The sequence below is a fragment of the Malus sylvestris genome, chromosome 11 (genome assembly GCF_916048215.2).
Source record: "Malus sylvestris chromosome 11, drMalSylv7.2, whole genome shotgun sequence".
Lineage (NCBI taxonomy): Eukaryota > Viridiplantae > Streptophyta > Magnoliopsida > Rosales > Rosaceae > Malus > Malus sylvestris.
This window is the reverse complement of record NC_062270.1, coordinates 35,406,389-35,423,981: the sequence shown is the minus strand read 5'-3', so window position 1 is coordinate 35,423,981 and position 17,593 is coordinate 35,406,389. Positions and strand designations below refer to the sequence as shown.

The window sequence follows — 17,593 nt, the reverse complement described above, 5'->3', positions numbered from 1 at the left end:
GAACTCCCCGGATGTCTATGGGCATATAGCACCACCAAAAGACTAGGAACCGGTGAGACTCCTTTCTTTTTGGCATTTGGTTCGGAAACAATCATTCCTTCCAACATTATCATGCCAAACATCAGCACTCTACTACCAAGCATTGAGCAGAATAGTAAGGAGATGGCCACAAGTTTAGATCTGGCAGAGGAGAAGCACAAGCAGACCATCACTCGCATCGCAACCTACCAGTAACAGCTCATCTCCAACTACAAAAAAAGGGCCAAGATCCAGCAAGTTCTAACTTGGAGATCTAACCCTGAGAAAAACCTTCATCACTGCTCGTAGAGAAGGCTCCAAAAAGATGGATCCCATCTGGAAAAGTCCGTACAAGATCAGCAGAGTAGGCAACAAGGGTAATTACACCTTCGTCACCATGAACGACAAAGAGATCAAAAAGCAGTGGAACACCTACAATCTGAGGAAGTACCATGTGTGACCTCCTATTACATCAAAGCCCGAAGACTCAACAGCTCGACGGGCACCACCTCATAAGCCGAGGACTATCAAGTTGTTATGCAGTTTCTACCTTACATCAAAGTTCTTGTTCGTTTCATTCATTTTTCAATGAGGAATTTAGAAGTAATCACAACTTGGCTCAGATGCATGCTTACAACAACTGATCACCTATGCACTTCAAAAAAAGATCGCACTTTTCTTACGGACTAATCACAGGAATTGTACCACCCGAGGGACCAATCATGTTATCCAGTGCGAAAGGGTAAACTAATTGCTCTCTAATGCGATAAGGTAAACCAATTACCCGACACCCACATGAGTCAGCTCTCCAAAACTGGAAGATAAACTCTACACCCAAAATATCCAGACATGGATAAGCCAAGCTGCCCTAGTATAACTAGATGCACGATGGCTTGCACCGGAATTCCTAGAAGTAGCCACAATGGTCTTTTTCAAGGCTTAGCTAACCGAATGATTTTGGGTCTCTTGGCCTAATCCGTGGGGAACCGGGCCCTAGAGACGGATGGGGCACATTACGCAATACATCCGATGGACGGCTGCCCTGTAAACCTAAAGCTGCTACCGAGTGCACTAAGGTAGCCTATAATTTCCGGAAGATTGCCTACGGCTTGCCCTTCGAGCAGTATAGCCATGCTAGACTTATACAACCGCACATTATTATGAAAGGTTAAACAAGCTAGCGTGCATATACGAAGCTTTATCTACTGTCGACATGCTACATAGTCAATAAGCTTCACCTCTGCCAAGCGCAGAACAACCTATACCAAGTCCTAAAGTGTTGTGATCCTTGCTACGCAACCTACAGAATTGGAGAAAGCCAAGGTTAACAGCCTAGTGATTACGCGAACTTGTCTGCTTCTGTAAGTAAGGCATCTGGCTGCCAACCTTATGGCTAACAACTTTGCAAAGTTCTACACCAACATCTACGGCTGCATAGGCTATGTGGGCTTGTCTGCTTATAGAAAAGTAGCACGCCTACCACTGGTTTATAAAGTTTAAAGGTTAGGGCATGAACAAAATAAGCGAAGATGAAGAAAAATGAAGGAAACAGGTTTATAAACAACTAGCAAAGGCCGAAGGAGTTCAAGGACAACAAAAGCTACAAGGAAGAACAAAGAAAATCCTAAAGGCTACTTAGAAGACTACAGCAGCTTGGACATCTCACGACTACTCGATAGCCGCACCTTCAACAGCCAAGAAATTCTTAGCAACGGCATCATCCAGCGTTTCACCCCCGGCTGCTCCATCCTGGGCACCAACTTTTCCCATTACTTCGCCAATGAAAGCCTCAAAAGTAAAAGCAAGCAAGTTTTCTGGAGGAATAGAGAAGGTTTTGAAACCTCGAGCCCATACTTCTCACCCTTCAACTACTTATTATCCTCGAGCAAACCAACACATACATGCTACAGCTTATCCATTTCCTCCTTCAAACTTTCGTTGATATTCATCACACCTTGAAGTTCCAACACTTGGGGTTCAAGCCTATCAATGACCTTCTTGAAGTGGATCACTTGGTTATAAGCAGCAATCAACTCTTCATCCTTTGCATAAGCAACGGAATGAAGCTCAGAAACTGCAAACTCAAGATCTTGAATATGAGGTATGTAACATCCAATCTCATTCTCTACACTTTCATACTTAACTTGGATCACGTCAAGCCTAGCCTTCAAGTCAACGATCTCTTAGCAAGCGGTCTCAAGCTGCAAAGAAGTGGGGGCATAAATATTAGACCCCTTCAAAGCAACGAGCTCAGAATCCAGCCTCTTGATCTCATCGGCCGACGAATAAGCTTCAACTGCCATAATCTTTGCCACCACCTTGGCAGCCTTGCTATATCTGCATCATAGCAAGCAAAGTAGTCCTTCTATATTAGGTCATATGCTTCGCAGAGGAACTTGGGCAAATAACTTTTCTAACGCCATCAACAAACTTGGCACAAGTATCCATATCTTTAAGTAGATCTGGTTTCAAGAGCATGCAGATCTCAGTAGCCTCCCTAGAAGTAGGCTTAGTGGATTTCTCACAGCTGCCCATGCGAGCAGTCTCATCCTTCCCAGCAGGCGAATCAGTCTCAACAACATAGGGAGTAGCCATTGGCGCCACTTTAGCAGCAGAGTCCACCTTACCACTCTTCATAACAGCAAGTCTCTCCAAAAGTGAATCAGACTTGGCTCCCAACGGACGTCCTAGTACAGACTTCGACATTTGAATCATGATAAAACGTTTACGCTGAGCAATCTTATCAACAATTGTACTAGCCATTCTTAACATGGAAGGCACCACTTGCTCAGATCTAGCAGCCTCATTTTTCTTCCCATTGAAAGAAGTCATGCCAATCACAGACCTCTCGACAGCAGATGAATCCTTATGAGCAGCAGATGAAGTCTTCAATTTTTTCTCAACCGACATCTCTTGTGCAGGTGGGGAAGATCTCTTATTTTCACCTTTATTCATAGTAAGCTCCACGACAACAATCAGACGAGCCAATGCATCCGCTTTGATCCTTTTTACCTCATCTTTCGAGAGCAGCCCACATTTCTCCCGGCAAAGAGAACTAAGCAGCCAACGCCATTCACGATACTCAGCATGGGAGCTTAACCCTACATTCCAGCAATCCATGAGGTCTGCGACCTCCTCATTTCTCTCAATTGTCTGCCTGGCCTGCATCAGGTCCTAGAGCCCAAAGGACATGAGCCATGCAGCTTACCTAACATTACATCTCAACGCTTCAATTAGCAGTCCCAACCGCATAAGCTGCCTATGGCTCTAGCCAAGTTGAGCAGCCTAAAGCAGTGATCTTTGCCACAACACCTCATCGGCCTATACTGAGCCGACTCCTGGCCCCTGCCAGCCGACGTGTTGCACCACCCCGACGGCTGCCCCGCGACATCACTATCCAAGAAGAAGACAAGAAAAATTAAATTTTTCTTACATCGGTGCGGCACGGAGAAGACGAAGATATCAACGAAAGATGATCCTTTGCACGGGCAAGATGTAAAAGATTACTAGATGAGGGGGAACAAATATCCTCTAAGCTCTCTCTCTTGTAGGGTAGAATAAATCACTCTCCAAGGTTGATTTAATAACCCACTTAAGGTGGACTTAAATAGGCTTTGAGAGAAATTTATTTCCCTTTCCACGAAGGATCTAATTTCCTATTAAAGAGGGAATCTACATAAAAAAAGGAAGCAGTCCTATGTTTCCTAAAGAAAGAAGTTCTCTACACCTGCTGCCCTTTCCTACGAGCAGCCTAACAGGTGTGGGGGCATTTGTGGAGCCAAAAATAATCACAAGGCGACACATGGATTTTTGGAAAAAAGAGGACAAAAATACCCTTGAGGTATAACGAGATTCCTACGCATAAGCAGCAGGCAATCATCCCTCGACCAAGTCAAAAGTGCCCAAAATAGGTAACAATTCAAAACCTATCTCATCAAATCCCTTCTACAAGGTAATTCCCAAAACCTATTTCATTCCATATATTTTTTACCCTTTTTTAGCTAATCAATTAGCTATTTATTTTATTCATTCCATAACCTCCAAAACTTTCTTTCTAAAAATGTGTTAATTGGCTAATTAACAAATTAATTGCCTAACTAATCCATTAATGGCCAAATAAATCACACATTAAACTAGGGCTGGGCACGGGCCGGGCCGGGCCCAATTTTGAAGGAATCGGACCTTACCCGTTTTAAGCAGTAACGGGGTGGGCTGGATCGGGTAGAGAGATTTTGAGTTTTGGAACCGGACCTAACCCGGCCCGTTTCAAACGGGCCGATTCGGAGCGGGTCCACGGGTCCAACTCTTTTTTTTTTAATTTATACTGCAGTGCTGCTCTGCACTGCAACAACACTGGAATGAAATTAGCAGACTAAGCCGGCCAACATCCCTAGCCATTGGACTGGCGATTCTTCGCCTGAGCAGTTTGACCAACACCGCGACAAAAGCGGCTGAAGGGAATGCTTGCTTGTGGCCTAAAACATCTTCCAAGTACCTTTTAGCCTTTGCCAAATGCATCTTCTTGATGGCATGGGCAGTCTAAAACAGATAAACAAATACAAATTTTAACAATCGAATCAAAACAGTCTAAGCATAACACAATCAATCCAAGATAAACAGATTTGAAAATTACAGGAGCTGTTTTTTAAAACTAAGGTTGCACTGCACATCAATTCTTACATATATATATATATATATATATATATATATATATTCAGTACATCAATTCTTGAATATACACACCATATATATATATATACATATATATATATATATATATATATATATTTATTCAGTACATCAATTCTTGAATACACACACACATACTCACACACATAATCGATTCAAATTCAATTTAATTCAACAAAGTTTCAAACTCAGTCGATTCAAATTCAATTCAATAAAAGATTTGAAATTGGAGCATAACAGAGGCCAAGGTTCAAGAACCCAACAAAATCCCTAAATCTAGAAAACCCTAATTTAATTTTCAATCCTAAATCCCTAAAATATAATACCTTAAAACTGAACAGGAGTAGAGTCGTATGCTGCAAATATGGGTCTGAGTCAGACGGAGGAGATGACTGGTTCGAAATCTAGTTGTTTTATGTCCAGGTTACCCCCTGCGTGACTGGGAGCGTTCCCGACCACCTTAAGAGATTGGGGTATTGCTTGAAATCAACAGGACCCGGGTTCCGGCGTCAGACTCGGTATCGCTCATGCTTCGAAAGCGTCGAAAGCGTGAGGGTCATCGGTGGGGTTGAATTCGAGGTGTATGAGAACAATGATATGGTTCTGTGTGGGTCTCTGGAGCGGTGGAGGGTGTTTGGATAAATGGAAATGTGCAGGGATTGAAGAACGATTCGAGAACTGGTGGAGCTCGGAGGAGAGATCGAAGTCTGAGAATCTGAGTGAAATGAAAGGAGTTGGGATGAGAGATGAGAAGACAGGCCTCAAATTCTATTCCATGCTGGAAACGGGCCGGGTCGGGGGCCTGTTCCCTTTTATTTTAAGATCCGGCCCGCCCCACTAATTTCATATACCCGAACCGCCCCGCCCCGTTTTGTGTTTAGAAATTTTGGACCCACCCCGTACCCGCCCCGAACTTGAATTACCCGCCCCTACCCGCGGTTCTTGTACCCGTTTGCCCACCCCTACATTAAACCACAAAATACACCCAAAAAACATCCAAAGGCCGGCCACCTTTTCTCCAAAGGGGACCGGCCATACTCTATATCTTAAGTCCCATTTTCTCTACAAACCTTGGTGCACACTCTTGCAAAACTCCAAAAACTTTCTAAACACTTTTTCTCTCTAAATTCTAACTTTGGCATCAGAGGTTCTTCGGCCAAAGCCCCCCCATTCATCGTGGGCGCGTGAGGCTCTGGCCTTGACCCTAAGGTGTTAATTGTTTTGTAAGTGCAATTTTGTCCAAGAAGAAGAATGCGGAAATTTGCATCCACAGTGACTAACTTATACTCTAATGAATAACAAAGCACTCTATTTATAATAAATTAACCCTAATCTCTAACAAAGCCTAATTTTAACGGGCCCAAATCCTAAATCTATTATTTTCCAACAATATGATCTTTGAGCCTCATGCTGGCCATAAATTAACTGCTTTAACGCAGAGTCCTTGAATACAGAAGTGGAAACAAACACACATATTTGGTACAATGACACTTGCATTATTGCACTGTGTACACAGTAAGGTTGTGTGTTTGCTTACTGCAGTCTTCGTATACGTATGCTACTGTTTTGATTTGTCTAAACTCGGCACGGCAGTCTCCGCTTTAATCCGCCCTTCCACGTTTGAAATGTGATTTCAGTCCAATCCAGCACTGGTAATAATCACGATCAATGAACGGAGACTCGAGAGCCATGTGCATAAAAGCCAAAGCATCGCTGATTCTAAATGGTCCTGCCTCAGTTCCCAGCGCAATTGTAGCCTGTGAGTCCAACTGTCATAGTGTTACACGAGGACTGATCATTCAACGTTTACAGTTATCATTCAATTAGCACAAATGAAAAGAAAATTGAAATCCCAGTCAACCACATCAGCTCGCTGAATTCACCCAAAAAAATAAATATTTCAGTGAACATCAAGCCTTTCTATCTTTAGGTAAATTTTTTTGTTTTAATTTAAAATTTTAACAGTTAAATATTCATAGTATCGGATACTCTAGAACACTACTATAAAAAATCTCGTGACTACATTGTATGAGCTTGTACATTAGGACAAGAAAATAAAGATATAAGACATACATAAAACGGGTCACCGTTATATGATTGTTTTGTCAAATAATATAATATTGTAGATAAGTTTCCTTATACTTCACCTGACATTCTATTTTATTCGCGTATTAAGTCAAGATGGGGGTGGGCAAACGGGTACAAGAACCGCGGGTCATGGTGGGTAATGGCGGTTCGGGACGGGTACGGGCCGGTTCAGGCCGGTTCTTAATTTTGTAAAAACAGATTAGGGCGGGTCGGGCCAGGTAATTGAAGTATTCAATTCGGGCCGGTTCCAAAAGTATAGGAATCGCAGGTACCCGGACCGGCCCGTTTGTGTTACAATGGATGGACGAGATTTAAGATACATTTCTCCATCCAATCTCAACCGTCAGTTTCAACCCTAGCCAATTCCACCTCTCGAGTTCCAGAAGCACCCTCAGTCTCTCAGATTCTCAGACACTCCCTCGACTCCCTCTCCCTCTCCCTATCCCTTCCTTCCCTCGACTTCAACTCTCATACTCTCTCACACACTTACTCTCACAGTGCTCACCGCCGTCGGGACCAACACAACAGCACCATCAACTCCGTCGTCGCAACCACCATCACTTACCCCATCACCACCGTCGAGCTCCAACTCTCAGACTCTCACAGAACTGTCGTGACCAACACAACGACACCACCTCTGCCGTCACAACCACCATCATCACCCCATCACCATCATCGAGGACATTGTTACTACCAATATCAACCATCATCCCTCTAAAATTTAGGTAATTTTGAATTAGGTTTTATAATTAATGTGAATTTCTGGTGTAGGAATTTTAAGGGTTTTAAGTTAGAATTTGTAGATTGATGATTGAGCTGTAAAAAATATTCATCTTTTGGTTTTGGTAGTGGTTAGGCGAAGCTACTTATGGGTAGTTAGTTTGGTTTTGGCAGTGTTCATCATACGGTTTTTTATTTACCATTCTTCTGTTCTTTTATGTATGAAGATGATCTGTTTATAACACAAGGATCGTATTTAAGAAGTTAAACTATGTTTTCCTTTTTGTCTTAACTGATTTTGTTTTTCCTTTTTTTCCTTGTAGGCACTCCATGGACTGAAGAGGAACATACTAACTACATAGCTTGGTAAAGGTGATTGGCTGACGTTTTCTCGAAGGTTAAATATTACTCCTACCTTCTTGCTTCAGAGTTCTTATACATTTGCAGTGTTCATTCCCTCTGTAGTTAGGGATTGGAAAAGAGAAAGCTTTAAGCATAACCTCTGCAGTGCAAAACTATGGCAAAAAATTAGACCCTAAATGCTCATAGATTGAGGTAAAAAGTTATTAAGTTATAGTAAATAATGATTGTTAAAAGCTCAACATCAACTTGTTGACCAATAGAAACGGTTTAGTACTAGAGTGAGACATAGAGTAATAAGCGAATGCCAAAAATGGGAGGAAGTTAATTAGTTAGGGATCAGGGTTTGTTTTCTTTTTTCATTCTAGATACTCAAAATCGAATAGTTTCCAAAATTACTTGTGCAGTCTTTCATATGTAATCGAAAATGGATTAAAATATCTTGTACTCAATAAATGTTGTTCAATGTGTATGAAATTAAAGAGCTAGAACGGATTTATTTCACCCAAAAAAATATAATCTAAGTTCAATCCTAAGTTTAGACACATCTTAAGCAAGCTCCATATATTCTTCTCTCAAAAATATAAAAGAAAATTTTCTTATATTCTCTCTTTAATTATCTTCTAGGCACTAGCTTCATTAGGACTGAAGATGGGTGGTACTGTTCAACAGCGTGCAGAGAGGCTTTTCCTTACAAAGGTGATTGTTCTGTAACTTTTTCTTTTTGAGAAAAGTGGCATATTTCATATGTGCTTGTACATTCTTTGTTCTCTAGTTTCTTAATCAGTATTGTAGGGAGTATTTTCAATTGGAACTACTTGAAATGTCCTAAAATTGCTTTCTTGTTTTGATGGAGAAAAACTTGTGTGGGACTTAGCTTGCCGCTGAACTTCGCTGAGTGGCACTATAGTCCACTCAAAACTCACCACGTGGCAAATCTTAAATATAATCTTTTATCTTTCTTTTATATTTAAAATTTTTATAATTATTTTTTTAACTAATGAATATTATATATATATATATATATATATTAATGTTATGTTTCCTTTTTTGTTTCTTCCCAAATCCCCCCCCCCCCATTTTTTGCCGAAGGTTTTTGCCAAATGTTTCCTTTTTTATTTATTTCCCCCTTGTTTTTTTCTTCCCATCTCAACCCCCCCCCCAATGTTTTGCCGTGTCTTAGGTTTTAGTACTCCCTCCCCTTTCTTTCTTTCCCAGTTTTGTTTCTTTATTTCTTTCCCAGTTTTGCCGTGTCTTAGGTTTCAATACATCTCTACCAAATATAATTAAGAACTATAGATAATACTATTTGAAATAAAACTTCGATCAAACCATAAGCTGTTAAAAAACTTGATATCCAAGGTGAATCTAAAAGTTATTTTGACTAATTGTCAAGCAGCCAGACTACATAAATAAAAAGAAAAAAAAAATCCCACATCGTCTCTTCAATTCCTCCATCTTCAATCCATGAGCTCTATGTTTCTAGCATTTGCTCATTTTTCTAAGAATTCTTGAAGTTGAACAGCTGAAGTTGTGTTATCCAAGATGTCTACTGCCATTAACCTTAATCAATAAACAAAATGTTAGAATGATAACACAAAATGTGACTTATAACCCCAAATATAAGTTTCAATACAAACCTGATTATAAAAGTCATGAAATGATGGATACGAGGTTGTCATATTTGATGGAGCATTGATAGTCTCTTGATTATGTTGCTCTGCAAGAGTACATATATTCATTACATAATAATATAGTATATTCACAATAAAAAGTATAAAGTACCATATTGAATGAGTATTACCAGAAACTATAGTATTAGGTGGTGACATTTGCGAGATATGTCTAACTTTTGCCACTTTCTTCGATTTTTCCAAAGCACTCTTCAATCTCTTGTTGGTTACCCCTTTAGCTCTCGCTATTGGAGGATCTAATATATGTTGATCATCATCTTGAACACCGGAAGTAAAGAGGCTATTTTTCTTTTTAACCTTATCCGAGGCTTTCTTTGCTTTTATATCTTTTTCAACCAACTTCATTGCCTCTGATAATTTTTCACTAACAACGTGAGCACCCCAATCACTCATTGACGCTAAGCTGAAAAGACTATTTCCTTTATGCATCAATTGACTGAGACGTAATGATTGAGCAGACTTCAGATTTCCTTGTGGTGATGAATAATCTAAATCACTACTCAAAAGCATCACTTCTTTGACCGTTTTGGTCTATCTCTTTAATAAATATTGGGTTGGTATACTAGTAAGATATTTCAAATCAAACACCCTCAAAGCATGACAGCACAATATGCCTTTAGCTTCATACATTTTACATGAGCAGGAAACCATGGAAGTATGAGAGATAAACTCAATTATGTTCACTCTTTTATGACCTTCTTCGATTGCTTCATAGATAGTAACTCCTTCTTCATTACTAACTTCTCTTAACCTTACTATCAAACAACTCATGTACTCAATTTCAAAGAACTTGAATATTTTATTGGTGTACGCCTCAGCTGCATGAATAAAATTCCCCTAATTACTTTGAGACGAGGCATACCTTGTTTGCAGAAAAATTCTTCTTGCAACTCTGTCAAACGCATGTCTTCTAGCTTTTTCTCATAATGAAGCACAAACTCAATAATACTTGTTGTCTTTGTACACATTTGATGGAAAACATTATTTATACTCTCAACTCTTTGAGTGGATTTCATATTTGCATAGAAAGTTTCTAAGCTAAAAGCAGGACACCACTTATTATGAAGGTTATATAGCTTATTAAGCCATGGATGAGTTTGAAGGTTGAACTTACTAGTCATGGAATCCCATGCAACTTCAAATGCTGGTACACTTTGACAACCACCAAACACCTTGTTGAAATGTGTTCTGAACTCAGGATTGGCATAAAGGCTAGAAATATTTTTTGTAGCATTATGTGCGATGTGCCAAGTACACAACCGATGACGTGTCCCTGTAAACACTTACTCAATAACATTTTCCATTGCTTGATCTTCATCAGTGAAAATAGTCTTTGGTTGTTTATTACCCATCGACTCTAAGAATGTCTTAAATAACAAACAAATGATTCGGTGCTTTCGTCTAACAAAAAAGCACAACCAAGTAGCACATTCTTCCAATGATGATTAACTCCAACAAATACAGCGCAAATCAAGTTGTACTTGTTAGTTTGAAATGTAGTATCAAAGCATAAAGCATCTCCAAAGCAATCATAGTCTAACCTTGATCTGTCATCGCTCCAAAAAAAATTTATCATCTGATTCAATTGGTCTACTTGTATGGAATAGAAAATTTTGGAATCCTTTGCATGCCTTTCCTTGAAATGATTAAACAAACTTTGTGCATCTCCTCCTTCCATCGTTTCAGACTTCTTCCTATACAAAAAATTTTGACAATCTTTCTTTGTGAATCCAACATTTTCAGCCCCTCCAACTTCTTATGCTAAGTAACAATATGACTGTGAGGGCTTTATACATGCATTCACCATAGAACTAATGATCCCAGCATGAGCATCATGTATTTTTCTACCTGATCTTAGAAATTGTCTTTCTTCGGGCTTGGCAAGCTCATGATTATGAATTGAATTAACATGTGAAATCTTCCATACACCTTGATTTACTGAAAATCCGATTAAAGCCTTGCAACCTATTCGTGTAGTAAGTTTATCAACCATGCTGTCATTGCATAAGTCTTTAAACAGTGGAAACCCTTCCTTGGAACACAAAAAATCTCTTTGCATAATATTATTTAATTTATCTCTTCGAATATGCCCTTTACGAAGACTGAACCCCTTCCTCAAAGCATAAGCATTGCATACCTGAAAAGCTTCAGCGTCTGAATGCACCACCATTCCGATTTTCATATCTTCTTCAAACTCCGTTGCCTCAGCAGCAACCTATCAATTGAAAGAAAAAAAAATCAAAGATTAGACTAACATATTAATTAAAGACTCATAATAAAGAAGGTAGCAAACATAGCAGATACCCTAATTCATATTATAAATATAAAAAACACCCTCACCCGAACCCAAAAACCCCCAATTAAAAGAAAAGAAAATAACCCTAATACAGCTATATATGTGGGTTATTCATGTCACACGATCAAAGAAACTATTGTATAAAGAAAGAAAAGAAACTTACAGATTCTTGGTTGCTTTCCATGACACAATTGGAGTGGGTGCAGAATTTTTTTATTTTTTTTAAAGAAAGAAAGAAACGAAACTGGGAAAGAAAGAAAAGGGAGGGAGTTTTGAAGCCTAAGACCTTCGGCAAAACAATGGGGGGGGGGATTTGGGAAGAAACAAAAAAGGGGGAAAGAAATAAAAAAGGAAACATTTGGCAAAAACCTTCAGCAAAACATGGGGGGGGGGGGATTTGGGAAGAAACAAAAAAGGAAACATAACATTAATATATATAATATATTAATTAGTTAAAAAATAATTATAAAAATTTTAAATATAAAAGAAAGATAAAAGATTATATTTAAGATTTGCCACGTGGCGAGTTTTGAGTGGACTGTAGTGCCACTCAGTGAAGTCTAGTGCGAGCCAAGCCCCACACAAGTTTTTCTCGTTTTGATGGGGATTAATAAGACTATTAAATTAGCCAAAAATCAGAATGCCCTAGCTTACCCAAGTCATTGCACTTCATGTTATGTTAATGATGTGTTATTCACAAATTTGAATCCTTATGGAAACATGTCAGATAATTTGACATTTTTTCACTGTTTCTAATAAAATCTATGTTCCACGTAGTACGTAAATATATGTTTATGTTATGCAGGACACACCTCTAGAGAAGTTGGACAAGAAACATTTTGCTAAAGGATCTCGTGGTGCAGAACAGAATGGGGCTGCTGCCGCTCCATAAATATTGAGGTAGTGTTGTAATCTATGTAGTTTGCAATCTCTACAAAAAAAAATTTTTCAAACAACAAAAAAAAAAAAGGGACCCGTGGACCTGGCCCGTTTTCTTTGAACCTAGGTCCTGTCCGGTCCCTTCAAAATTGGGCTCGGCCCAGCCCATGCCCAACCCTAAGTCAAGATGTACAAAATGTGAAGAAAAAAAAATGTGTATAAACTCTCTCCGATAGTAGAAAAATTAATCAATATATGACTGCAAATTTACGTTTAAATAAAAACAGTAAACGAAGCTTTTAATAATAAATCTGCTGTAGCAATACTAAACTTGGAATATTGACCTACCGGGTTCGACTCCCGGCAGTGGAACGTCCCTTTTTCATTTATTTTAATTTTTATTCAGAAACTTCTCAACCAAACCTTGGAACCCAAATTTCCTACTCGTTCTTCAATCTGCGCGCGTATTCCCGATCTTTGTCGATTGGTTCAGTAAATGGTTTTATAAGGTAAGCCACTGGTCGCCAAGTTGATTCAGAGTTAGCCTGATCAGACGAGACGGGTGGGTCTGGTTCTCTGAACGCTGCTAAGGAAGTCAGCATCGGCTCCACTGCAGATACTCGGGTCGAAAGTTGATTCAGAGTTACCGTACCAACACCTGCGTTGTTATGGTGATGATTCGTTCTTTTTCTGCTATGAGATACTGCTGCATTAACATTATATCATCAGATAATCTTGTTCTTGATGAAATACGTTGTTTGTGGACAATGGTTGTTTTGAGGATGTCTTGAAGAAAGATCCAACCTGTTATGATTCATTCTCTACTTGTTGCAATGACAAAAGCGCGGCTCATTCCTGATTGGCCAAGATGCTTGCTAGACGTAGAGTGAGATGTAAATGTGGTTTTTACATCTCAAGCCTGAGTGGCCAGGATGCATGGGAGACCTTAACGGCCATAATTTGCTTTGTTCTCGTAACTATTTGGACTTCGAAGTGGTCTTATTCTCCTATGTTTTTCTAAACGTTATGTGTATGTTACATAATTTTCACCAGCAGTATTATACAGCAATTTGATTATTTGCACGTAAAATATATTGCATTACAACCACATTATTTGAGGATAACCACTCAACCTTTAAGGTTGTATTTGGTTTGCAAGGAGTATAAGATACTCTAGATTTCTGACCGTTAGATTTTGAATTTTATATATTTTTGTGAGACAAAAATCTAAATCTATTGGAGCCCTTTAGGAAGCGTATTTTTATTGGTGCCTAATTTTTAGTCTAACTAAAAAAATTTATCACCAAACTTCATATATGGATCGCATCGTTTGCTGAAATAGTTTGCACACCCATCTTCGCCATTTCTCGGTTGCGCCGGAAAAACCATAGCAAAAGTCGCACAAAGAACCTACGGAGCAGCAACAGAGGTTCAAGTGTCTTGCTCACCGTCTCTCTGCACCCAGCAAAGAGACCGACGTCTCTTACCTTACAGATTCAACGAACGTCATCCTGATTGTAAATCACATTTTCCGTGGGAAACCACCGAAAGGGCCAAATCTTTATGATTTACGGTGTGATTGGAGACAGTACGTGGTTGGATTCTCTTCCGGCAAAGAGAGAGATATTTGCTCCATCATTTACATAAGTTGGGATTCTAAACCGATTTAATAAGTTTGGATCATCAGAGAGGATCCTACTTGAGTAAGGATATCACCAAAGGATCCGATTTGTTGGCATAACGAAGGATCCAAACGATAAGAACCAAGGTAAATAAAGAGGTCAAAAACACAAAAATAATACATTATGTACTTATGATCTTGAGCATAATAGATTCAAACATTTGAGTAATATGAAAAATATTATGTACGGACAAAAGGAGCACCGGCTATCAGCTCAGTGCCCAAATAAAATATTAGGTAACGACTAGCCTAAAAAACTTGGAAGTTTTAATGAAAAAGGCTTGGGTCAACAAATATTTAAATAAAAATCATTCCAAAATGTTATTTAACCAAAAGGGCTCAAAGTTTAATAAAAAATCATCCAAAACTATTGGGGCAAACTTACAAGCCCAACCCGCTACAAATCTACATTTCCATAAATACCCTTAAATGATTCGATATTGTCATGACTCTTCACCTACCTCAACCCAACACAAAACCGCCATAATAACTCCATGTCTTCCTATCAAATTGAATTCCCCCATTTCAAAAACAACCAAATCAAAGTTGAAAAATGAAGCGAACAAAGCCGCCGAAACAAGTTCAAATAAGTTTAATGGAAAAAACAGGCGAAAAAGTGTCTGGAGAAAAAAAAAACTAAAACATAAAACTGTTTCTGGAGAACCAAAAACATAACATTGTTTCTGGAAGAAAAAAAAAATCAGATACAGTGTTTGTTTTGTCTGTGCACAAACAAACATTGTATCTAGAAAAAAAATCAAAATCCAAAAAGAGTGACTTAAATTTTAGAAACAGTGACTTAGATTTCAGAAACAATCTATGTTTTAACATTTGATTGTTTCTTTTCTTTCATGCATCAGTTGATTATATTTAAAAAACATAGTGCTTATTTTGCTTTGAATCCAAATACAGTGAATTTCACTATTTCTTTTCTTGCTTACATTTAAGAAACAATGTGTCTATTTCATTTGGATCCAGAAACAGTGATTTAGATTTCAGAAACATTATTACTGAAAATTCAGAAACAGTTTATTTTTGCAGTCCAGAAACAGTGACCTATCGTTATTATTGAATAGCATGCAGATCTCAAATTTATTTTATGGAGAAATAAACGATGAACTCCACTGACGAAGAAAAATTGAAAAACAGTACCTTGAATACACTATGAATAATAACGACAATTACATTTCAACGAAATAATACAAAATATAAATTAAATAGCATAAGGATATATATTTTTGTTTCAAAGAAAAAGAAGAAGGTCTGCAAAACAATGATGAACTCCATTAACGACGAAAATTTGAAACTCAAACTAAAAAGGTTAGGGTTAAAATCGACAAATCATAATTTTTTATAGTTGGGTCATTTTTAGTTGGACTACTTTAATATGAGCATTGTACTAATCATAAAATATCAGTGAACATCAAGCCGTTATTTCCGTACTACTAGAAAAAGGGTGTGAACACTTAACATCACCAGTTTGTTTTCCTGTGTATCCATCACAAGAATATAAGTTGCGCCACCCGTAATTTCTCATCCATAGTAGCATGGCTCTACTGACATCTCCATAGGATTCAAACTAGGGAGTAAGGATAAAAGAAACAAAGCTCTGTGCTAAAATTGAAATGGGAGAAGATAGGGCATTTTTATTTATTATTGTTGTAGTCTATTTTTATCTGACAGAGAGACTAGGGCCGGCGGCAGAGAGAGAGAGGAGAGAGATGTGTGTTTGTAGAATTGTAGGGGAATGTATGTGTTGTTATCCCTCCTACATTGTGCCTTTATTTATAGTAGTAAAGGGAGAGAATATATTCCTTCTCCTCCAAGTAATACAAGTTGTAATAGGAAAGGATAACTAGAATCAAATCTAATCTAGGATTTACACAATCACACTTATTCTAGGAATGTTTACAACACTCCCCCTTGAGTGTGCAAATACTTAAGGTCACTGTTCTAAAAATCCCCGCCTAGGGCAGCCTAGGCCCCGCCTAGGCGCTAGGCCCCAGCCCACCGCCTAGGCACCCGCCTAGCCCGCCTAGGCATCCGCCTAGACCCGCCTAGGTTGCAACTCACTTAGACAGAAAATACATAACTTTCATTTTGCATTTTGTTTTTTTCCAATAAATTGTAAGAGACTTGTTGCATACTTGAATGAACAAACATTATATCCTTATTTCACATGTTTTCATTATGTTCCAATACTTCATGATATATATGCATTCTATTTTGTAGTTTATGATGAAATTATATATATTTCAAGTAGAAGCATACACTTATTTACCTAAAATATGATAGATTTACTTAAATCCGCCTAGTCCGCCTAGGCCCCCGCCTAGCCGCCTAGGCGCTAGGCCCCAGCCCGCCGCCCGACTAGCGCCTAGCGATTTTTAGAACCTTGCTTAAGGTAGATTCAGCATCATGCAGAAGTTGAGGAAGTCGACTTGTCGGCATTGATTCCAAGGAACAACGCTTATTCTCAATAAGGTAGGAACTTGCATAAGTAGTAAGTCTCACTAAAAAACCCTAAGGCTATGGCAAAAACCTGAGTAGGGACAAAATCCATAGTCTAAGGAAAAATGCGTGAGAAATGCAAAGTCAAAAGAAACGTCTACAGGACGTCATCAGGGATATGACCAGCCCAAGGTGGGTGCCTCGTTAAAACCTAGTTAGGTAGCAAAAACCCAGTGGGAAAAATGCTCCTAATCGTAGGGAAAAATAGTACATTAAGATCAAGCAAGTATCCAGAAGATACTCCCCCTGAGTTTGACATAATTCCAAAGAGAAATAGCAAAGTTACAACTCAGAAAGTTTACGCATACCAATTCCATGAACAAGCTTCTGAAACGTCGCCTTTGGTAGTGATTTGGTGAAGAGGTTGGCCAGATTGTCTTGTGATCGGATTTGCGTGACTTTAATCTTCTGATGCTCTTGTTGTTGATGTGTAAAGAAGAACTTCGGCGCAATATGCTTGGTGTTGTCTCCTTTGATGTAACCATTCTTGAGCTGTTCGATGCAAGCTGCGTTGTCTTCAAAAATCGTCCTCGGGGCATTAACGGCGGGATGAAGATCACAGGAGCTTCGAATATGGCCCATTACTGCTCTCAACCAAAAGCATTCCTGAGTTACTTCATGTAAGGCGAGAATTTCAGCATGGTTAGACGAAGTGGC

The 17,593-nt window shown here is 38.9% G+C and overlaps 2 protein-coding genes across 4 annotated transcripts; both read right to left on the bottom strand.

The window, feature by feature from the left end:
- Window positions 1-9,070: 9,070 nt before the first annotated feature.
- Window positions 9,071-10,371, bottom strand: LOC126590908 (uncharacterized). 2 transcript variants are annotated; one of them, XM_050256425.1, is made up of 2 exons: window positions 9,516-10,371; window positions 9,071-9,438 (listed from the first exon to the last, which is right to left on the bottom strand). In XM_050256425.1, the coding sequence occupies exons 1-2, from the start codon at window positions 10,077-10,079 to the stop codon at window positions 9,412-9,414; spliced, it is 591 nt and encodes a 196-aa protein (XP_050112382.1). In that variant the 5' UTR covers window positions 10,080-10,371; the 3' UTR covers window positions 9,071-9,411. The 2 variants fall into 2 exon arrangements, with proteins under 2 accessions (XP_050112382.1, XP_050112383.1); XM_050256426.1 differs by having other exon boundaries at window positions 9,071-9,595; window positions 9,680-10,371.
- Window positions 10,372-10,977: 606 nt separating this feature from the next.
- Window positions 10,978-12,080, bottom strand: LOC126590910 (putative protein FAR1-RELATED SEQUENCE 10). 2 transcript variants are annotated; one of them, XM_050256428.1, is made up of 3 exons: window positions 12,029-12,080; window positions 11,364-11,784; window positions 10,978-11,263 (listed from the first exon to the last, which is right to left on the bottom strand). In XM_050256428.1, coding segments are annotated over exons 1-3 (444 nt in total). In that variant the 5' UTR covers window positions 12,050-12,080; the 3' UTR covers window positions 10,978-11,261. The 2 variants fall into 2 exon arrangements, with proteins under 2 accessions (XP_050112385.1, XP_050112384.1); XM_050256427.1 differs by having other exon boundaries at window positions 10,978-11,784.
- Between the last annotated feature and the right edge of the window lie 5,513 nt (window positions 12,081-17,593).

Bases quoted from the DNA above. Each gene is read 5' to 3' on its own strand.
- LOC126590908 (XM_050256425.1), bottom strand. From the start codon at position 10,079: ATGCTTTTGAGTAGTGATTTAGATTATTCATCACCACAAGGAAATCTG. The intron at 9,439-9,515 runs GTTTGTATTGAA...TTATTGATTAAG, and splicing joins TTCATGACTTTTATAATCAG to GTTAATGGCAGTAGACATCT.
- LOC126590910 (XM_050256427.1), bottom strand. From the start codon at position 12,049: ATGGAAAGCAACCAAGAATCT. The intron at 11,785-12,028 runs GTAAGTTTCTTT...TTCAATTGATAG, and splicing joins TGGAAAGCAACCAAGAATCT to GTTGCTGCTGAGGCAACGGA.